This window comes from Eurytemora carolleeae, unplaced genomic scaffold, assembly GCF_000591075.1.
Source record: "Eurytemora carolleeae unplaced genomic scaffold, Eaff_2.0 scaffold1681, whole genome shotgun sequence".
In the NCBI taxonomy this organism is placed as follows: domain Eukaryota; kingdom Metazoa; phylum Arthropoda; class Copepoda; order Calanoida; family Temoridae; genus Eurytemora; species Eurytemora carolleeae.
In genome coordinates this window covers 8,345-32,241 of record NW_019397572.1, presented here as the reverse complement: position 1 = coordinate 32,241, position 23,897 = coordinate 8,345, and the positions used below count along the sequence as shown (strand labels likewise).

At 31.3% G+C, this 23,897-nt stretch overlaps 1 protein-coding gene and 1 long non-coding RNA gene across 3 annotated transcripts in view; one reads left to right on the top strand and one right to left on the bottom strand.

Moving 5' to 3' along the window:
* LOC111714978 (amyloid-beta-like protein) overlaps window positions 1–19,565 on the bottom strand; it is a 25,830-nt gene extending 6,265 nt beyond the window's left edge. Inside the window, exons 1-11 of one of the 2 annotated variants that reach the window (XM_023490205.1) lie at window positions 19,203–19,565; window positions 18,105–18,233; window positions 13,445–13,686; window positions 12,476–12,682; window positions 8,496–8,633; window positions 7,344–7,397; window positions 4,264–4,334; window positions 3,269–3,343; window positions 1,540–1,611; window positions 1,126–1,209; window positions 58–109 (exon numbers count right to left, since the gene is read on the bottom strand). In XM_023490205.1, the coding sequence (XP_023345973.1) occupies window positions 58–109; window positions 1,126–1,209; window positions 1,540–1,611; window positions 3,269–3,343; window positions 4,264–4,334; window positions 7,344–7,397; window positions 8,496–8,633; window positions 12,476–12,682; window positions 13,445–13,686; window positions 18,105–18,233; window positions 19,203–19,479 (1,401 nt within the window). In that variant the 5' untranslated portion in view covers window positions 19,480–19,565. The remainder of the gene's footprint in view (window positions 1–57; window positions 110–1,125; window positions 1,210–1,539; window positions 1,612–3,268; window positions 3,344–4,263; window positions 4,335–7,343; window positions 7,398–8,495; window positions 8,634–12,475; window positions 12,683–13,444; window positions 13,687–18,104; window positions 18,234–19,202) is intronic. The other variant, XM_023490206.1, reaches the window with a different exon arrangement.
* LOC111714979 (uncharacterized) lies at window positions 19,550–23,897 on the top strand. Its single transcript, XR_002768140.1, has 3 exons — window positions 19,550–19,873; window positions 20,643–20,735; window positions 23,802–23,897. It is a non-coding gene; the product is annotated as an uncharacterized LOC111714979 (long non-coding RNA).

The window sequence follows — 23,897 nt, the reverse complement described above, 5'->3', positions numbered from 1 at the left end:
TCCAAAACATGATGAGAAAACTCCGATCCACACTACAGTTATTTTTTTCATTTTTACCTTTTCCTTCAAGTCATCGCTTTTAGAGAGCATATTCAGGTTGTCCTCAATACTAAACAAATAGATAATTATGCAACTTTCTTAAATCCCGATCTCAATAATGAACTAATCCAATTATCACGGATTGCTAATGATTTCTTGGCGGATTTTCAAACCTTTAGTTCTGTTACATTTCCCAGAATAGTGTAGAGCAGAATTAAATATTTAAAAAATTGCTAGTCAGATTCTTTTTCTGCAGAACACAGTAGCTCATATAAATAAAGGTATGTTTATGCTATACACACAACAGAGTAAATATCTATTTTATATTCATACAAAATCTAATATATCTAATATATATATTTATATCTTTAATACATATGCAGTTGTAGTAAGTAAAAATTACAGAGTCCTAACTGACATTTCATCATATAAAGAACGAACATAGACGACAATTGTTTCAATATTTTTTTCTACTACTGTAAATCTAGCCGCGGTGTATTTTTCCAACTAAAATATATTTTTTAAATATTTCCACAGGATATAATGAAGGCCTGGCAAGTTTTTGATCTCTGGAATCGGCCAAGTTAGTTAGCTAGCACTTTGAGGTTGACCGTTAGATGCACTTTAGTGTCTTTCAAATATTTCGTTCCAAAAATGGTCTTTCCGTTTTTTAATTTACGATTAGTCATAAATTATACCGTTCGTTAACGTTCAAATTGTTAACAATGGTTGATCGTTAAGGATAACTGATCTTGTACAATAACATGTCTAGAAAATATTCTTTGTATTTCAACGATGTGGTCGTTAATGGTAAATTCCGTTCGTTAACAAAAAAAACCGCTCCCCATTTTTGGAACCTAGCCCTAGAAATACATCTAGATATATTTTCACAGGATATAAATAAATATGTCTAATAAATATATATTTCTTCATAAAAACAAAACCAAATAACGAAGCAAGAGATAAATGATGTTATTATACACTATTTATACTAACCTAAACCAAAACTAAATAACATAAAATAATATTTTCCAGTTTTAGTATTTACACAATTTACACTCTATTTACACAATTTACAGTGTATACCTGGTATCTATATCTTTTAGTTGTTGAATAGTTGTTGCAATCTCCTTCTTTGCAATCTCCACACCACCCTCATCTACCAACCTCCTAAACAATTACAGTTGCAATCTTCTTTATTTGCATTCATTACTTATTTATCAGATTGAATCATGAGAGTGATAAATTGATTGATTGATGGATAATTTGATTAATTGATTGATAAATAAATTGATTGATTGGTAAATTGATTGATTGCTTGATTAATTGATTAATTGATTGATAAATAGATTCATTGATTGGTAAATTGATTGATTGCTTGATTAATTGATTAATTGATTGATAAATAGATTAATTGATTGGTAAATTGATTGATTGCTTGATTAATTGATTAATTGATTGAAAAATAGTTGATTGATTGATTGGCTGAATTAATTCTACCTGAATTGTAGGATTGCATGATTCCTCTCTTTGTGTAGAGATTTCAGAACCTTCTGCAAACATTTCTTTATCCTTAACAATTACAGTTATATAGTTGTAAAGTTGTACAGTTAAACGTTTCTACAATTGTACAGTTGTACAGTTATACTGTTGTACATTTGTACAGTCATACTGTTGTACAGTTGTACAGTCATACTGTTGTACAGTTGTACAGTAGTACAGGTGTACAGTTGTGCAGTTTTACAGTTGTACAGGTGTACAGGTGTACAGTTGTACAGGTTTACAGGTGTACATTTGTACTGGTGTACAGTTGTGCAGTTGTACAGCTCTACAGGTGTACAGCTGTACAGATGTACAGTTGTACAGGTGTACAGTTGTAAATTTGTACAGTTATAAAGTTGTACAGTTGTATATTTGTACAGGTGTACAGTTGTACAGGTTTACAGTTGTACAGGTTTACAGTTGTACATTTGTACATTTGTACATTTGTACATTTGTACAGGAAAACAGTTGTACATTTGTACAGTTGTTCAGGTGTACAGTTGTAAAGGTGTACAGAAGAACAAAAAGACTTTACTAATTCTTTAACCGACTATCTGCATGTCCTGTAGTATATTAAAACATAAAAATATTCTTGTTTAATAATTTTTATAGTGCGGCAATTCCAAAATGTGGTCTGCCTTTTTTATGCTTTCAATATTAGCGGAGACACAAAGAATTTATTTCAGGTTAAAGTCTAGGAAACAAAACAAAAATGGAATAAATCGAATCAATTATTTACGGTAATTTTATAGCACGAAATTGCAAACCTGTACGTTAAGGAAATGCAGCAAACTATTTTAAAGACTTAAATTCGCCCCTCCTCAGTCCTTGCAGTCTCAACTCTCAGTTTTTTGTGACAGTGTACATAGTAAATGTTGCAAAAAGACGACCAGTTAAAGCTGTAAAGTTGTACAATGTACATTGTACATAAACATATAATACATGTATACAAATGATAAATCGAAGTGGTAAACATTATGGTCCGTGGTCCATAGAATAAAATAAATGATACATATTATACATTCTTTTTCATGATAAATGATTCAAGATAATATTTCAAATTCCTTCCGGTTTCTTCTTTCTTCCTAATTCATCATTTACAGTCCAAAATTGATAATTTAAAGTAAATTATCTTGACATGTTGGAGCAGCTTCTTTTTCCAGTATTTTGCAGAATTGTGTATTTATTTGATCCAACTTGAATTGACCAAAACAATATTTACAATTCATTAAAACCTTGAACAATATCAATTATATAAAATTTCCCGCTTTGAAAAGATTATTTTTGGTATTTTAGGATTCCCAATAAAAGTTTTGAATTTCACAGTGATTCAAAATACATGTCATAAAAGTTTAGAAAACAGCAGCTTCGATCCATGTTTGTAAAGTTTAAGGTTTTTAACGTTTGTTACAGTTTTGATAGGCTATGCATTTTTTAATAACTTTTTGGGTATATAAGTTTCATCACGTGTTAATAGCAAGTAATAGAATTTATTTGCATATAATCCCATTAAATTAAATTTTTTTTTTAATTTTGCTGTTTTTTAAAAATATTGCAGTAAATTACAATATGATTGCTGAAGTTTGGTTAAAATATAACGAAGAACAGAGTTCAGTTCAAAGAGCCAGGACATAATTAGCTCGATATTAGATATCCCGGTTCTTGATTTTAAAGCACGTTGACCAACCTGTGTACATTGAATGGTGTCTGGTCCAATGCTTCCTTGTAGCAGATCAGGGCCTTATCCTTCCTCTCACCAAACCTGCAGATATTGAAGATAGTTTTTACAGTGCATCAATCATTGATTAAACTATTGTTTTTTTTACACTACATTATCACAAAGATTTTATTCTAAAATTTGGAGATATTACAGGTTTCACTTAATTTTTACAGTGTCTAAAAATTTATTTTATATTGCATAAAAACTAATTTTAACAGTGCTAAAATTCTATTGCAGTTTGATATGCATCAATATTACGATTTTTCAGTGTAAAAATACAAATATTTTCATTGAATAAATCTAAAGTAATAAAGTATCTAACATTAAATGAGACCATAAGTTGTATGGGGGAAACATAAACTTTAAAGTGTAATAATGTATGGACTGCAGTTAAAATTATCTAACTTTAAAAATTTTCTGCAAAACGGATATGCATTCGAATATGCATTCACAAAATGCAGATACACTTTATCTAATAAATATAAATTCGTTTCGTAGTATTCATATTTTTTCTGAGAAAATAAAATGTCAAATGTTTGAAAAAAAGAACAAATAAAGTGAAACCTATAACACTGTGGATTAGTAAGAAGTCAATTACACAATTTATATTTATTTGATGATGTTTTAGATCAAACAGTTTTTTTAACGCACTTACTTGCTATGTGAAATGTGTTAATATCGTCTGCTTACACTGCTTGCTCAATTGCTGTATTTTAAAAGCGTAAATTGAGTCTAAATATCATCTTTTCCTCAAGTTAATCAATACTAGACTATCAAAGCGTTTTTTTTGGTGGATTTTCTAAATTTTACGAAAATATAATTTTTTGGAGACAAATTTGCAAAACTCTGAGCATTCATAACCCTTCCTTGGAGTCATGTGAGGTTTAGCCGTTTTGACGTTTATTGGGTGCAAACAAACAAACACCCAAGCTAAGTATATTATATATATATATATAATTTACCTGGCAATGACACGCTGCTGATGCATAGCAACAAGCTGCCTTCTCTCTGCTTGATGCTGTTCCTCAAGCTCCTGATCAAATATACAGGGTGTCCCCAAAAAAGTATTTTTTACAATATGTTCCACTAAAAATGCCAAATTTAAGACAACCAAGTATAAAAAATATTAATCTTTTTTTTAACCTGGCGTTAGTTGTATTTTTGAAAATTAGAAATGTAAGTTGCACTTACTTGTTTGTTTTTAAATTGTTATTCTCAGTGAGATTAAGTTTTACTATATATACAGCTTTTATCATGGTTCAAATCTTGCTCCTCATAAACTTAATCCTGACACTTTTATAACTTCCACATTTTACTGCCAAACCTTGAAATGGAATCCATGCCAAGTAGATTTTCAAAAATGTCTAGAATATAAAAAAATAAACTATAATGAGACCAGAGTCCGAATTAAATGATTTTGAGCCTCGTCTTAAATCCGCCAAAACTCGGTTTCAATTGAGCGCTGGCTTAAATCTTGAAACATTGAATACAATTTTAAGTGGAACTAGCCATATTTGAGCCGTGTCTTAAATTTATGCTGCTGCTTAAATTCTTTAAATTCGACCTCAGATTATACAAATTATACTTAAGACATCGATATATGTAAAAAATATTTCAAAAATATTCTTTTTTGTTGAGATTTTTATTTATTTGTTGAACTGGAACATTCATTCAGGATGTTATTCTAATTAAATTAAAACTAATTTATTATCTAATCCAAAATTTATCGTTAATTTCCCCTTCATGCATAATTACATACAATACAAATTAAAAAAGAAAAGTTTATGGATATTCTTTTGTAAAAAAAAGTCAATTGATATTCTTTTTTAAAAAAAGTTAATTGATATTTTTTTATAAAAAATAAAAGTTAATTGATACTCTTTAATGAAAAAGAAATGTTAATTGATATTCTTTTATAAAAAGAAAAGTTTATGGATATTTTTTTATAAAAATAGAAAAGTGAATTTATATTCTTTTATGAAAAAGAAAAGTTTATGGATATTCTTTCATAAAAAAAGAAAAGTTTATGGATATCACTTAATGAAAAAAAAGTTTATGGATATTCTTTTATGAAAAAGAAAAGTTTATGGATATCATTTAATGAAAAAAAAGTTTATGGATATTCTTTTATGAAAAAGAAAAGCGTATGGATATTCTTCATGAAAAAGAAAAGTATATGGATATTCTGTTATGAAAAAGAAAAGTGAATCGATATTCTTTTATGGAAAAGAAGTTTATTTGATCAATAATTCCTATGGATTTTGCAGGTTTGAATTAGTTAAACTCAATTTGACCGACTTAATTTGATTCCATCCGTTTAAAAATTAGCCATCACGTATTTATAAAGGTCAGAGTTAAGAATTCATCAAACATAAGATTTAGTTGGACATGAGAATAAAAGTTAAAAGTTAGAATTTTGGCTACAATCTCGTTATTTGCAAATGTTTTTTTTTTGCTTGGAATAAATTTGGTCTAAAAGAAAAGAATCCGCAGAAAACAAGGTTCCTTTTAAATTGACTGGCAATTTAGAAAGGGTGACATGTCCGATTCCCAACGGTACTCTACATCGGATTCACAACGGTACCCTACATCGGATTCACAACGGTACCCTACATCGGATTCCCAACTGTACCCTTCATCAGATTCCCAACGGTACCCTACATCAGATTCACAACTGAACCCTACATCAGATTCACGATGGTACCCTACATCAGATTCACAATGGTAATCTACATCAGATTCACAACGGTACCCTACATCGGATTCACAACGGTACCCTACATCGGATTTACAATGGTACCTACATTAGATTCACAACGGTATCCTACATCGGATTCCCAACGGTACCCTACATCGGATTCCCAACGGTACCCTACATCGGATTCACAACGGTACTATACATCGGATTCACAACGGTACCCTACATCGGATTCACAACGGTACCCTACATCGGATTCACAACGGTACCATAAATCGGATTCACAACGGTACGATACATCGGATTCACAACGGTACCCTACATCGGATTCACAACGGTACCCTATCGGATTCACAACGGTACCATAAATCGGATTCACAACGGTACGCTACATCGGATTCCCAACGGTACCCTACATCGGATTCACAACGGTACCATACATCAGATTCACAACGGTACCCTACATCAGATTCACAACGGTACCCTACATCAGATTCACAACGGTATCCTGCATCAGATTAACAATGGTACCTACATCGGATTCACAACTGTACTTTACACCATCGGTTTTACCATCGGATTTACAATGGTACCCTTTATCGGATTCACAACGGTACCCTACATCAGATTCAAAATGTTGAAGCTATCAAACTTTTTTTGTCTTGTAAAGGTGTGATTAACTAAAATCTGCAAGTCACTGTCATACATTACAAAACTGCAATTTAAAATCATAAATATTTAGATGGATAAATCATTATTATAACACCTTCCTTTTTGACCTGGGCAACTTGCTGTTAACGGTAACTGCCATTAATTTTGTATTCCTATTATAACCTGAATTCAAATTCTATAAGAACCTTTCAGTAGATGTTATTACCATTTAATGAAAGGTTAGATGGTATCAATATCTAACGAAAGGTTCTTAGTATTTGAATTCATGTGTTCAAATTTAATGAATTTGAGCAGCCTGTTTCAATTGAGCGCCGGGTAAAATCTTGAAACATTGAAAACAATGTTAAGTGGAACCAACCATATTTGAGCCGCGTCTCAAATTTGAGCCGCGGCTCAAATTATAAAAATAAATGTATATTTGGCATTCAAAATTAACGACTCCGTCACCATTAACGGCAAATTACCCATGATTACCCATAACACTGCATTCCTTTATCACTAAAGTAAGTAAAACATCGAGGTCTGCATTTTATCCATATTCATTTAGTTTTATAAATCTTTAAACATCTTTTTAAGAAAATCAAGTATTACATATATATGTCCCAAAAATTCCGACTAGAGGTATTTATGTCATATTTGACATGATTTTGAAAATATGTGTTCTTTAATTACCTTTAGGTTCTCCTGGTACTGCTGGGTTAACTCTTGCTTTACCGTCTCAGGATCCTGCAGAAATATATTTTATAGTTTTATAGTTTTTAAGCAAACTCGAATTTTTTATGCATGACCATTTCTAAATTAATAGATATTATTTGTCCTGTATGTATTACTACTCTGTCCTTGTCGTATTACCCTGTATTCATACCTGGTCCTTGTCGTATTGGTCCTGAGATGGGAACTTTTGAATGGGATATCCTTAATCCTGATCGGATAATTAATCTGGAGATTAAAAATTAGTGGAGAACAAGCAATATTTAATCTGCAGATTAAGAAAAAGAGTGGATTAAGCCTTAATCCCGATATCCACCATTCTAAAGTTTTCAGCTCTGTATTCCTACCTTGTCCTGCTTGTATTAGTCCTGTATTTATACCCTGTTCTTATCGTGCTTGTATGCTCCTGTATGCCTACCTTGTCCTTGTCCTTGTCCTTGTCTTATTGGTCATATATTTCTACCTTGTCCTTGTCCTGTTTGTATTGGTCCTGAGTTGCTACCTTGTCCTGCTTGTATTGGTCCTGTATTCCTACCCGTCCTGCTTGTATTGGTCCTGTATTCCTACCTTGTCCTTATCCTGCTTGTATTGGCCCTGTATTCCTACCTTGTCCTTATCCTGCTTGTATTTGTCCTGTATTAATACCTTGTCCTTATCCTGCTTGTATTGGTCCTGTATTCCTACCTTGTCCTTATCCTGCTTGTATTGGTCCTGTATTCCTACCTTGTCCTTGTCCTGCTTGTATTGGTCCTGTATTCCTACCTTTTCCTTGTCCTGCTTGTATTGGTCCTGTATTCCTACCTTGTCCTTGTCCTGCTTGTATTGGTCCTGTATTCATACCTTGTCCTTATCCTGCTTGTATTGTTTCTGTATTTCTACCTTGTCCTTGTCCTGTTTGTATTGGTCCTGTATTCCTACTATGTCCTTATCCTGCTTGTATTGTTCCTGTATTTCTACCTTGTCCTTGTCCTGCTTGTATTGGTCCTGTATTCCTACCTTGTCCTTGTCATGCTTGAATTGGTCCTGTATTCCTACCTTTTCCTTGTCCTGCTTGTATTGGTCCTGTATTCCTACCTTGTCTTTGTCCTGCTTGTATTGGTCCTGTATTCCTACCTTGTCCGTATCCTGCTTGTATTGGTCCTGTATTTCTACCTTGTCCTTGTCCTGTTTGTATTGGTCCTGAATTGCTCCCCAGTCCTTCATCAGTTTTTCAACTCTCTCCCTGTGATGTTGATCAAATCTAATCTCAGCCTGGAAAAAGAGAAGATAGAAAACATTAACCCTATACGTATGGTCTCTTTTTGTCTAAACTTGAAGGGTGGGTGCTTTTCACCCCCCCCCCCCTCCGCTATTATTTTGCCCTAGAGTTGAGATAGGAGAGTTTGATGCATGTCCCTAGTCCAACTTTTCAAGGCCAGCTCATAAAAAACAGATTTATCCTTTATCTTTCATGGTTAGGGAGCAAGAGAGGATTTTTAAAAAGTAAAAAAAAATACGTCGGAAATATAAATATTTTAACTTAAAAATTTGGGTTTTAGCTAAATTTGTTCACAAGTATGAAGTTGAAAAAGTAAAGAAGTTTTAGCATTCTAATGTAAAAATAGTAGGACACTTATTTTGTAAATTACAAAGTTCTTACGAGTTAATCTTTATGTGAGGTATACTAAAAACAAAACACCCTGAATATGCTTATTTCTTGATAGATACCGTCAAGTCGTTCAACTCAGAAAATTTGCGGAATTCATTCGTGAAACTAATTTAACAAAAATGATTCTTGAAAACATTTATCCACTCCATAGCCCTAATTATCTAAATATCAAATGGAAATTTCTGTATACTTTCTGAAGATTTAAAAAGGGTAAAGTAAATTACCACATTTTGAGTAGATGCCGTGAAAAGACTCTTTGCAATCATATATGAAAGACGACCTATGGTTCTTTTATCATGTTTAGTGGGTGACCCTGTATGAAATGTTAAGAATGAAAAGGACACTAAACTTTACAAAACTCTGTTAAGTTTGCTCGACACTGGGATTACAAGGAGGATAAGCAATAAACTTTTGGGAGGAACAATTCTTAGACAGCTTAAATCCAGATTTCGGTTCGAAAACATTTTAGACCTTGGACTGATCAAGGTTTATTGAAAAATTCTCTTTTTCCACCTGAAAATTAATTGTTTTCAACTGTGAATGTGGTTTCTTTGTAAACGGATTTATATGCAAATATGTATTGCAAAAACAGTTTGGAAAATTGTCAGAATTAACCCTATTTTCCTCATTGCTACTCTGGTAAAGTTGTAAAGGGAGAATCGGACATGCCACTCTAAACATGGAGGGTTATTTAGAATTACATGTACTGTGCTTTTTTAACCTTGTTGTAGATGTTGCATTCGGAAAGCAATGAAATTCTATGAAACTATAATTCTTTCCAACTACATCAATAAATTCGAGTAGCTAATTTAGTAAGATAGTTTTGGACATAAATGGCCATCTTTAGAATTATGAAATATTTTTGCGCAATGCCGCAGTGAGTTACTTGTGACGTTAATTCCTCCAATTAGAGTCAATCTTGAAGTTTAGTGGCAAACAAAATATTCAACCGATCAATACAAGAGTCTTGGGGTCTTATCATTTGTGTAGATTTTGATAGATATAATGAAACAAAACTCTGATATTTTGTCAATTTTCTGTGATTTTGATAATATTCTGTTTGAGAATCTCAATATTTTGTTAATCTCAAGCTGTCTTCTTCTCTCTTAATACATCATGATAAATGTAATATGCTTTTTATTTATGTATATATAATAAATTAGATATGAAATATATGAAATATATATGCTTCATATTTCTATATAAATATTTCTAAACATAAACATAAACAAAAATATCTTTATCCCAGGCAGCCGTAGTACATTTGAATTTCCGAGTCAGGTCTACCTTTCCGGTCCCAGCTTGTACTGTTTCGCCCGGACATTGGGTACGTACATAAAGCAGACACACAATAGGACTAGCCAGTGCAACAAGGTTGACGCGGTCAGACTTTATGTTGAATTTACTTTTACTAAAGGGTCAGAGGTGCGTGTTATACTAACTTGTTTCTTAATTTTTACTTCAAAGAGTTTTTAGTATATTGGATTATCTGATTCACAACAGTACCGTTGTAAGTGCTTATGTATACTTTATTTACAGAAAGCTGTTTTAAATCTTTAAGATATCATTATTTTTTTGGGGGGTTAACCGAAAATTCACACCAATGAACGACAAGCGTCTACAGCCCATTTACCTATATTGATATTTAAACTTTTAAGGTCTGCATTCATTTTAAAAGTCTATTATGTATAAACGTGAAAATTCTTGAATTCTATATAAAGTTTGGAGAACAGGCTCGGGATAAGATTAAGAATTTTCTTTTGCTAAACTTTTTTCTTGCATGGAACAAATCCATTAACAAAGTTGTTTAAGTTAGAAAACCCCGCTGAAATAATCAAATTTAAAATTTGCAAACATGAATTAATTCTTTAAAACGAATATTTGATAATGTGTGGATTTTTTTATAATTTAGTTGTTGATTTTCTGAATGGTTTATGACACGATTCTAAAGAAAAACAAAAAAGTTTAGTTTTTAAAACTTGTTTCAATATAATATAAACTAAGTGTATATAAATATAAGTATTTAGCATGATTTTGATTATGTTTGATTATGTTATGTTTGATGCTATGCAATCTTCAGGATATATATTTCTATCAGGCAGGATTAATATACTTTGCTTTTCTGTCTGTTTGTATCAAATAAAAACCAGAATCAAAACGACTGAACTCGTTTGGCACACATTTTGAGTGGGACCTCACATGACCCACGGGAAGGTTTATGAATGCACAGAATTACAAAAAGTTGTCTGCAAAAAATTATTTATTCGTAAAATTTTAAAAGTTTACGAAAAAATTATAAAATTTTATTTTGTTTTATTCAAAAAGATGAAATAGTAGCTGGTAACATACAGCGGCGCCCTGATAGCCTAGTAAATAATGTTTCCTCTGTACAGATATACTATTTGATTTATGCAGTTCTAGGATTTCAGTATTCAATTTAGTTCAGAGTTATTTAAATTATTTATGTCATTCTCAAATATGTACTTTGATATGTTGGTATGGTATGATTTGTTGACATTGTGATAATTGACAATTCTGATACTTTGGAATTAAAACAAAAACAAATTTTGCCAGTTTCTCGATTTCGTTGGTGGATTTCAAAAATTTAAATTATCGTTACCTAGTCACTACTCAAATAACAGGTTTTCAGGAATTATCAAATTGGTTGATTAACATTGAGAACTAAATCTAATATCCAAGAAAAATAAATGCAAAAGCAAAATTGGCTTGGATTGAAGGTTATATAGCTTTAAACGCATGGAGGAATATGTTTAAAAAGCACATTTCAGCTTTATTTCACTAAAACGTTTGTAAATTATCTTAAAGCCATGATAAACAAATTCACCATTTGAATCAGCATATGTCTTTATAGGATTTTGAATGAGAGGCAAAGATAAAGATTATTTTTCCTATTTTTAGCTTAAAAGGGTCATCATTTTCACAATTCTGCAACGATTTTGTTGAAATGATGAGAAAACCAGCAGGAGCATTTAATAAACATAAACCCAAATCAATTTACCATGATTTTAAGAAAATTCATTGATGTTTTGAATGCTCTATCTCTAAAAATTACCATGGGAGAGGCTGAAATGTGCCTTTTGCATATATTTCTCTATGCGCACAGAGCTAAATAACCTACAAGCCAAGCCAATTTTTTCTTTTGCATTTATTTTTCTTGGATGTACACATTTATAGACTTAGTTCTCAATGTGAATTAAATTATAATTGGTCAAATTTTGATAAAAAACTATCGGATTTTTTTTTACAATTCGATTGATCAAAAAGAGGTTTTATTTGAGTAGTTAGTATTTATAGTCATTTTGCAAAAAAAAAGAAATTTGGTAAAATTTAAAAATCGTCAAAATCAGTTTTGCAAAAAGTATTGAGTATCTTGCCCTGCTAGTAACCCCCCCTCCCCCNAAAGTGATGACTTAAATGTACTAACCTGAATAAAGTCAGTGTGCTCACTTTGTGGCATATAGTGAGTTAGATAAGGGTCCTGAGCTTGCTTCTCCACGGTTGTTGTGGCTGTTGGTTCGGTTGTTGCAGGGTCAGATGTTGTTGTTGTTGTTGTTGTGGAGGTTGTTGTTTCCTCCTTGTAGTCTGAATCGTTGTAGTAGGTATCTTCCTCATCCGCATAGTAGTCGTTATCCTGGATATATTTACAGTCTTTATCCTGGATATATTTATAGTCTTTATCCTGGATATATTTATATTCTTTATCAGGTAGTTAAAGTAGTTCAGGTAGTTCAAATAGTTCAGGTAGTCTTTATCCTGGATATATTCATATTCTTTATCCTGGATACATTTGTAGTCTTTATCTTGGATATATTTATAGTCTTTATCCTGGATACATTTATAGTCTTTATCCTGGATATATTTATAGTCTTTATCCTGTATACATTTATAGTATTTATCCTGGATATATTTATAGTCGTTATCCTTGATTTATTTAAAATCTTTATCCCATGGATACATTTATAGTCTTTATCCTTGATATATTTGTAGTCTTTATCCTGTATACATTTATAGTCTTTATCCTGGATATATTTTTAGTCTTTATCCTGGATACATTTATAGTCTTTATCCTGGATATATTTACAGTCTTTATCCTGGATATATTTATAGTCTTTATCCTGGATATTTGTATAGTCTTTATCCTGGATATATTTATAGTCTTTATCCTGGATATATTTATAGTCTGTATCCTGGATATATTATATAGTGTATATCCTGCATATATTTATACCCTAAACTACCTAAACTACCTGAACTACCTGAACTATTTGAACTACCTGAACTACTTTAACTACCTGAACTACTTAAACTACTTGAACTATCTTAACTACCTAAACTACCTGAACTATCTTAACTACCTGAACTACCTGAACTATCTGAACTACCTGAACTATACCTGATCATTATCATGAATATCCCCCTCTCCGAACCCTGCTTCAATCAGCTGTTTGACGGATGTAGGACAGCACACGAACTCTACCCCGGAGAAGAGATCTATCCCGCAGGGGAGAAGGATGGCGAAGCTCCTGATAATCATCTGTCGACTGTTACAGGCAATCACAGCGGTGCTGTTCCAGTCGGAGAATGACCAGCACCGGCTCTGATTGTGAATATGATCAAATTGACATTGTTCCGGGACTGCGGAGACAAAGTCAAATAAAATATGAATTTTATATAAAGGGACTTTTTCATTAATGTATTTAATTGTGGTTAACCTTGCAATTTACATGTATTTTGTTTTTACACACAGTGATCATCATTGTAATTTCAAGAGACACTCCATTCATGGACTTTACGACATGTTCGAAAAAGAACGTTATTTAGATTCTTTAAAAATGTCTCTAATCAAAAATTTCCAGCGTTATTTCTGTACATCAGAAATTCGCAAGTCAGTTTTATAAAGAAACAATAATTGAAAATAATCAATTTTGCCAAGAGAAACACATGAATATCTCACTCATTCTTGATTTAACAACGTTGTGAATCAACTTGAAATTACGTCTACAGTTCCTTGGTAAATATTTTCCGATTTTCAGCTTGCAGCTGAACCAATCACATTTTTTAAGCTTCCATGATTCATTATATTTATGTATCATCCATTCCGTGCCTAGAACCTTCTCAGTATTCGTTTCGTGTTTACACTGGGACTTATATTTCTTCATCGAACTCGGCTCAACTTTTCCTTTTGTTTTATTTAGGGGAAAATATTTACCTCCCCCTGCAGGGGGATGGAGGACAAATTTGACATAATAAGGTTTTTGTACCCTTTTTATAATAGAGTAAAGTGCGTTACTTGGTTATACAGTCATAACCAGAAAACTCTGGAATTGGAAGACAACTTTTAGACTCTAGTTGTGACCATGGGACATAGCAAGTGCACAGTGAACAGACCCACTTCACTTAATTAGTGTTTTAATAAGTATTGTAATAAAGTCGTCTTCCTATTTCAGAGTTTTCTGGTTTCACCGTAGTTAAGCTTAACTTTTCAGATTTTCAGGAAAAACATTATTAGCAAGAAGTAATCTTGGTTAGGTTAACATCTCTACTTGCAATAATGTAAGGGTTGAAAGATATGTTTAATCCAATTCAGCAATTTTTCAATATAACCAAATAACGCATTTTACTATACTTTTTATCAAAAATTTTTTTCTCCCAATTCAGAGAAAAATGAGCACCCTAAAACATAACTAACTTTCAGGGAAAGTTTTTTTCTAGAAAATATAGTATTTTGGATAATATTTAATATTTAGAGGAATATGTTAAAAAGTATCATCTTAACTTTTGAATTAATAATTCTGCTTTGATGAAGTCTGTTTAGGGATCAAGTTTTTACTAGCTACTTAGTTTTAGAATTATTTTTTTCATCAACTTTACATTCCGCAGGGTGTAACATAAATTGTTGACTACGGTTTGAATACAGGGTGTACCATAAATTGTTGGCTACAGTTTAAAATTTAGGGTGTCATTGGTTTTTGGTAATTATTAGAGTTAACGTTAATCGAAGATGCATTTAAATTTTTATTAAGTGAAATTCAAAAAAGTAAATTAAGTCCAATTGGCAAAATAATATTTTTTTAATTCGTACCACGTCCACCAAATTTACCTTACATTAAACTAAAGTTAATTTCATTTAATTTTGATATTGTGAATATCAAAGACAACTTTATGTTGAGCTAGGTTTTATATATTTTTTAGAAAATTTTATATGCCACCAAGTAATTTTATATTTAACAAAAGTAGTCATTTTGATACAAATGTCTGACATGAAAAGGTTTTAGGAATTATTTTTTGTATAAAATATGTAAGATGTGAAACTGCAGTAAGAAGACGGATACAAAGAAACCAAATATATCCATTACTAATTAGTTGCTGGTATTGTAGAAAAAGAAACCAATGTAACCAAAGATTTTACAAGATTTGTAATATAATGCATTCATTAAGATACCGGGTTACCCACAAAGGATGAATTATAAATATAGTACGTCTTTTAATTTCATACTTCATGATTTTTTTAAGAACAAAACAAGTACGCATTAAAAAAAATAAATAGATTCCGTACAGTCGTCTCTGAAGTCTCATCCTTTGTGGGTAATACATAGTTGTTTTCTTGAAACAAGGATAAACTAAACAAAAATTAAACGTAGAAAAGAAACATATTCAGTTGGATTCTTGGGAATAATTCATTCTTGATGAGACAAAGCTTTTCAGGGTCCTGTTGTGAATCGGGCATTGTCATCATTGCATGGAGGTTCACTTGAAACTACGCTTACAGGCCCTTTGAATCATTGTAAAAAAACAGGACAGGGTTTGTTGCTGGGTATTTATAAGTTGCAGGCTCAGGGATCTTGTTCTACAACTTGATGTTTTTTATGTTCCAGTTTATAATCGTTAAATCAGCTATTTTCCCAGTAAAAGCAGTTAACACACATTTTCTTTAACCAAGTTAACATCTCAACTTTTAGATAAAGTTATTGAGAAAAAAACTGCCCAATGGGCCACAGATACCAGATTCAGTGAATGGAAAGAAACAATTGAACTACGTAGACATAGTTCAACCACGTCTTAGGTTATCAGAAGAAGGGGTTTATCATAGTATACGTAGTTGAATTAGGTCCTGCTATTATTAAATTTGACACGCGTCTCAAAAATGGTTGGTTCCACATAAAATTGTATTCAATGTTTCAAGATTTAAGCCGCCGCTAAATTAAAATTAGTTTTTGGCGGATTTGAGACCCAGCTCCAATTCATTCAATTCGGACTCAGAAATGATAATTTTAATCTGAAAAATTGAAAGTTGAGTAATTTAACCCTATCCCCGCTGGGGTACTTGAAAACCAGGATACGCTGGGGGGGGGGTCAATTTGACCCCCCCTCTAAATCCCATGTTTTATGTCCAATTATGACAAATGATACATCATTAGAAAGCTCTTGTGCTCTACTTTTAGAATCTGCAAAAAAATTTGCAAATTTGCGAAAATTGAATTTTTTATCGCAAAATCCAGTTTTATAGTAAAATGTTTGCAAAAAAAAATTTGTCCAAAAAATGACAAATTATACATTTTTGAAAAGCCCTTGACCATGCCATTTCAAATATGCAAAAATTTTTGCAAAATTTTAAATAACCTGATTTTTAATCAAGAAAAACTAAAAATGTGCAAATTTCCTTTGACAGGTTTTTTGCAAAAAATTTGCAATTTTTTTTTCGCAAAACTTGTGCAATCCGTTTCCTTATGTCATAGGCTTTCCAAAAAGCTAAATTTTATCAAAATCTGACAAGTGAAAGTGGGTCAAAACAAAGATTTAGTTTGCTACAGGCAAAAGCAGTCATTCAGGCAGTGTGCCTGAGGACTCAGGCAGTTAGTATTAAAGCCCGGTTTTAGGCCTAAAGGGAGGGCTTTGGGTATGTAAGAAAAGTCAGAAAATTTCAACAGCCTCAGACCAATACTTTTTGAGTTATGTAAAAAAAACTACAGGGGGGGGGTCAAATTGACCCCTCCCCCCCAGCGGGAATAGGGTTAAAAAGGTTTGATATTTTTTATGTTAGAGTTCTTTCGTTCCATTCATATCTTTAGGCATGGCGAGCATTTTTCTGTTTGTATAATGTAACTTTTTATAAAACATCTTTATTATCATGAATGGGGCAGGCAAACTTAATAAAACTTATCTAGGAAAATAGGTTGGGAAACTTTGATTAATAAATGCGTAAAAAAACATAAAATAACCCATTTATTTGATCGATCATCTTTATTCTTAAAAAATCATGCAATAAGAAAAAGTTTTTGTAATTTTTATAATGTTTAGATTGAATAGTTTAAAATCCTAATAAATCGGCAAATATCATGAATGATAATTTTTTTTGTTTAGTTTCAGTTTTTACATTTTTTAATTAAACTATTGAAAATAGAATATTATTAGATTTTTTAGCTTTTCTATTATTGTTTTCATTAGGCTAATTTATTCTTATTATTAATACTTGTTAATCGTTAATGAAAAAATAAGCAAATGAATAACCTACAGAACCAGCATTTAATGAAAGAGCCTCAATTTTGATTTTTGATTTTTGACACAAATAACTAATAAAAATTACCGATCATATTTGTAGACAAACATTATTCTAAAATTATTCTAAAGTTTTGTAGACATCCTAAATATTTGGTGTCAATCAAAGTGGTAATTTAAACCCCATTTTTTACATCAAACGATATTGTTCAAAATTATTTGTTTTGTTTTTGTTTGCCAATTTGCAAAGCTCCTGAACATAAACAGTAAAATGTCTGCGAAGAAATTTATTTAGTTTTTTGTTTACTCAAAAAAAGTGTGCAAAGCAAATTTATTTGTAGAGAAATTTTTAAAAAGTTCTGGATTTCCTTAAATTAAAAAAAAAAATTTTTTCGTGAAAACATAAGAATTAGATTCTAAACTAAAACTACTTTAATGTCAAGCAAAATTGAGTGGAAGATTTGATTTTATAGAAAAAAAATTACTATAATTTAAGGTTAGTTATGATGTTTTAATCCACACTTTATATCCTTTAAAATGATTTATATTTGACTGGCCTAGCAGTGCATCTGACTGGAAAGGTCCCTCTAGACATCTATACGGCCGAACCCAATGTGAGTTTCCAACACATCGTTCTCCTCCCACCCTGCACCAGCTACCCAGCTTCATGTAGTGGGCTCCCTCAACTACAGACACAATATATCAACCATCAACAATCAGAGTCAGTTTTTAATTCTAAATGGACTGTCAAAAAACCCTCAATTAAAAAAGAGCTGCATGCTGATTCACAATGGTACCCTGTAATTTCCATTCTGATCAAAAATAACTCAGTTATTATTGTTTTATATCTGACAGTTGATTAATTCCAATCGCGGTTCTGTATAATAAAAGAAAAGTTTAAGTAAATTGACAGAAGAACCCGGCTATGTTTTGACATTTTGATCATTGGTTGCTAAAATAAAAGTTTAAAGAGTACTAAAGTAAACCGGAAAACCCACTGTGTAAATGGAGGATCACTTTTATTAGGTATTCCCTTTATTAAAAGACTTCACAAGAACTGAGATGTTTATTAAACTTTGAAATATTTTTGCTCAAAGTTGGTTCGTATTTTTTTGAGCGCAACTTCTAATCCGTCAAAGAAATTCATTTTTTCTAAATTTAAGAGTACATCTTTTAATGACAATTTTTTTGGGGGGAATAAAAGCAAACTTACAGCCCCTACATGCAATAAGATAAACATCTTAGATTAGATCAGTGGAGCCTCTTGAATTAAACAAAACTTTGAGTGTTTAAAAAACAATATTCATGGGTAACAATATAGGGAACTTGGAGATATTAACGAATATGGAACTTTTTCTTAGATTTAAAGGGTTTCTGTGTGTAATAAAAGTAACTAAAACCCATTTTAGTTACTCTTAGTCTAGAAAAAAAATGAGAATATTTGCAAGAAAACATTACTAGAATATTTGAATTTGAAAACATTGTATAAATATTAAATATGGCTTCCAATGATGACTTAACTCAAAGGAAAAAAGAAGTTATGAAGTGGCAAGTACAGGAAAGGTCAAGCAAATGATTATTCCTAAATTTTATTTTTGAATAATTCAGTATAATTGATTTCCACGTGGGTCTTATCAGGGTTAAATATATATTCCCTATATTTGTAATATCTCGTTCCGGATACACCTTCTTACAATACTCCAGGATTTGGACCTTGTCCTTGACACAGGTCGCCTTGGAGTCGGTATCCGTCATCCAGACCCCCGACTCAGCCAGGTACTTGTTGTAGAACAGGTCACCACTATCCTCACCTTTCTCCGGGCAATACATAGCGACCGTTGGTTCAAAATGTTCGCCGCCATCTTGAAATTCGATTGTTCCAGAAACAACGGAAATCCCCCAAACCAAACCAAATAGGAGAAAATCGCGCATTTTCACTGACACACTTAGATGTGGTGGGGTAAACAAATATAATCCAAACTAAATCCCTGTAACTTAGAGTTTGGTTGAGGATGGGTTGGAAGGTAGTTAGTAACTGGAAACCTGAAGAGGCCGCAGACTCTAAAACCTTCACACACGGAGGACAGAATAGAGGACACAAACCATCTGACAGTGAGAGGATTCAAGAGAGGCCAGACACGGCATTCTACACTTCAAGGTTGAACCAGTAAGAACTGATTTATTTCCGGTTTCTACAGCTAGTGAACAGTGGAAAATACGGTTGATTGATTGTGTGAAAAAATAAAAATGAGAATGAAGGATAATGTAATGAGGATGAATACTTTGGCCTCCATTTTAACACCAGAAAACGAATAATTCTTAAATGGTAAAGATAACATTGATGGTAAATTGTGCGTCAAAAGAAATAATTATATTGTAATGTCACTTCTGATAAAAAAAAACATTTAAGATTTACGTAAACACCTTGCAATAAAGAACATACAAACTACTGTCAGAACAATGGTCCTTAAATCCTTTTATTGTTCTTACTTGGTCCTAATAACATTTATTACGATAATACCGCAATATTCTATATTTATATATAATTTATATTATGTGCCTGTATATATACCCTACTCTAGATGTTCCTGTTTCTGTAAATACCCTACTCCAGATGTTCCTGTTTCTGTATATATACCCTACTCTAGATGTTTCTGTTTCTGTATATACCCTACTCTAGATGTTCCTGTTTCTGTATATACCACTACTCTACATGTTACTGTTTCTGTACATATACCCTACTCTAAATGTTTCTGTTTCTGTATATACCCTACTCTAGATGTTCATGTTTCTGTATATATATTCTACTCTAGATGTTCCTGTTTCTGTAAATACCCTACTCTAGATGTTCCTGTTTCAGTATATACCCTATTCTAGATGTTCATGTTTCTGTTTTTGTCCTACTCTACATGTTCCTGTTTCTATATATATATATATACCCTACTCTAGATGTTCCTGTTTCTGTATATACCCTACTTCAGATGTTCCTGTTTCTGTATTTTATACCCTACTCTATATGTTTCTGTTTCTGTATATACCCTACTCTAGATGTTCCTGTTCATTTATATATATAAATATTTATTCTACTTTTATAGATGTTCCTGTTTCTGGTTTTATCAGTCCTACTTCTCGTGGATGAAAGCAGAAGTAGGGTTACCATGTTTCAACAGCAATCCTGTTATTATCAGGTAAAATGCTGGTCGCCCCCCCCCCCATCTGCCCCCTTCTTTAGAATTAGTTATTTTTTTCTGTAAAGATTGCTTGTATCCAACCAAAACTAATTTTTTAAAATCAAAAGAATGCAAACCTTTACGTGTAATGTATTGATTTCATGATGGGTTTTTAAATTCTTCTTTGATCTTTAATAGTTTAGGAAAGTAAATATTTTTGTGAACGATTTTAAAGCTTTTAAAATGTTAGTCTTTTAAAGAATACCGAAACATAACTTTGAAAACTCAAGGGTTAAAGAAAGAAATGTGCTCTGTTACAGGTTTACAAATAAATGCTGCGATACGAATGACGATTTTAAGGTCGTGACTTTATACTCATGTTTATAGAGTCACCCTGTTATAGATTTTATCCATTCTCTGAGATTAGAGGAGAGCATGGAGCTTATTCAGCATAATATAGAGAATTATTATTATGTACAATTGTATTATTATTACAAATAATTTTCTAAAAAATTATTATTTGTAAAATTAAGTACAAAGAACAGATGCATATTCTCAATGATGTTATTTTTGGCGAAAATGTTGATTATTAAGATAATGTTTTCAATAAACTGTTATATTTTTGAAAATTATTTTCAATTTTCTTTAATTGAATCCGTAATTTTTGATTATTGGATTAAGAAAATAAAATATTAATATTCTGATAATAAATAAATATTGATTGAAAAACTAGTAATTGGACTAGATTAAAGAATCCTTAAAATTAAGTAGTTATGTATCTTAACTCTACAGGGAAATAATAATCATTTACAATTACTTTACAAGGAAGTTAAGAGAATTTTACTTGACCAAGTGTTCCAAAGACTAATTTTGCTAATGAAACATCCAGAGCACAGCGAGATTTGTTTTTGTTGGCAAAATTGTTCGAGAGAACACGTGGTTAAGTAGTTTTTAATTTCTCGAAAAAGTATAATTATCTATTATTATTTATAAATTGTATTGTCTTTTAAAATGAAAATTCGCGATTTTTTTATCAAAAACTTGGCGAGAAGGTCGTTATTTTACTGAATTGTCCCAAGGGACGTTAAGTAACTTAATCATAGGTCGGTAATGTTCGTCAAAAGTCGCTTTGATTTTGACCATTTCATTCGCTGTCTCTGTAGCAAAATTACTCAAATCACTTAATTTTAAAGAGAAGTCGAACATTTGAAATAAATAAGTTTTAAAGAAATAAAAAATGAATATTTATATTCATTTTTGATAAACCAAACGACTTTTAGGGTACCAATAAAATCAATGATGGATATATTGAGAATTTGTTCGAAGGAATTCAGTCTTTGCCACAAACTCAGATTTTCTATTTTTGCAAGTTGCAAACCAAGGTCGTAGACCTTAGTTATTTAAACTATGAATTCTGTTAGATCAAATAATCCAAGTTTGAAATATCAAAGGTTTACATCATCATCATCAGACATGGCAAAGACTCAATTCCTTTAAATTTATTAGATAACATAAAAATTGTTTAAATATTTAATCTCTTCGTCAAAAAAAGTAGACCATTTTTTTTAAATTTTACATGACGTACAATCTTTTTTATTCACATCTGTCATCTGTCATCTGACAATTTTCAAGCCCGCTTCAAATTCACAAGTTTATTGGTATTGTAGTAACCGAAATTAATGGATTCGTGCCGTAAAAACTATATTACCTTTCTCATATTTTCTCCGACAATGGTTGAAAGAGAACCGGAGGAAATCGAGTATGTCACAATCGGTGGTCACGTTGACATACCCTTTAAAGAGTTAAATCTCATTCTTTATAAAATAAAAGTTTTCCCCCATAAACCGATTTAAATAAAAACCCGTAAAGAACGGGGGACGAGGTAATATAAAATTTTTTTAAAAAAATATTTATTTAACATCTTATGAGTGAATGATGAATATAATATCTGAAAGGTTGAATGATGAATATTTGTATATCTAATATATGAATATTGGTTTATGATAAACATTGCATAAATTACACCCTTTATATATATACATATATGCTGTTGTATAGATGTACACGTAGAAGGGCAAAATCTAAATAATATCGAATTTTTCGTTTTCAAATATCAGACTGCAAAAGAACAGCTATCATAACGAATAAGTAAAAAAACATACCAAATATTAGATATGTATTTCAATCTGTTTGCAAAATGCTACCGAACACAATTTTGTGAAAAGAATATATAGAGATAAAATGTGTTGTTACATCTTTTATTCTTGAATCCAAAATCATGATTCTTGATTCTTGAACAATAATCAGCAAATACTGCAACTTCTGCTGACATACAACCTTCTTTGATACACACTTTGTGACAGCTTTCGAAGATAAAAGATGAATTTAAAGTAATTATAAGTAAATTATTATTGATTACATCTATTGTTAACATATATTTTTTACATATATTGTTTACTTTTATTGTTTACATCTATTGTTTACATCAATTGTGTACATCTTTTGTTTACCTCTATTGCTTACATCTATTGTTTACATCTATTGTTTACATACATTGTTTACATCTATTGTTAACATCTATTGTTAACATCTATTGTTTTCATCTAGTTTTCATATTTTGTTTAAATATATTGCTTGCATCTACTGCTTACATCTATTGTTTACATCTATTTTTTACATATATTGTTTACATATATTGCTTGCATCTGTTTTTCACATCTATTGCTTACATCTATTGTTTACATATATTGCTTACATCTATTGTTTACATCTATTGTTTACATCTATTTTTTACATATATTGTTTACATATATTGCTTGCATCTGTTTTTCACTTCTATTGCTTACATCTATTGTTTACATATATTGCTTACATCTATTGTTTACATCTATTTTTTAAATATATTGTTTACATATATTGCTCACATATATTGTTTACATCTATTGTTAACATCTATTGTTTACATCTATTGTTTACATCTATTCTTTACATATATTGTTTACATATATTGCTTGCATCTGTTTTCCACATCTATTTTTTTCATCTATTGTTTACATATATTGTTTAAATCTAAATGTACTGCAGGGTTACAGTAAGGAGCTAAAGTGTCAATGCAGTACTGATCAGACATCTTCCTACCTTCACCTTAGGATGGAATACTTTGTTAAAAACGCCGGACAA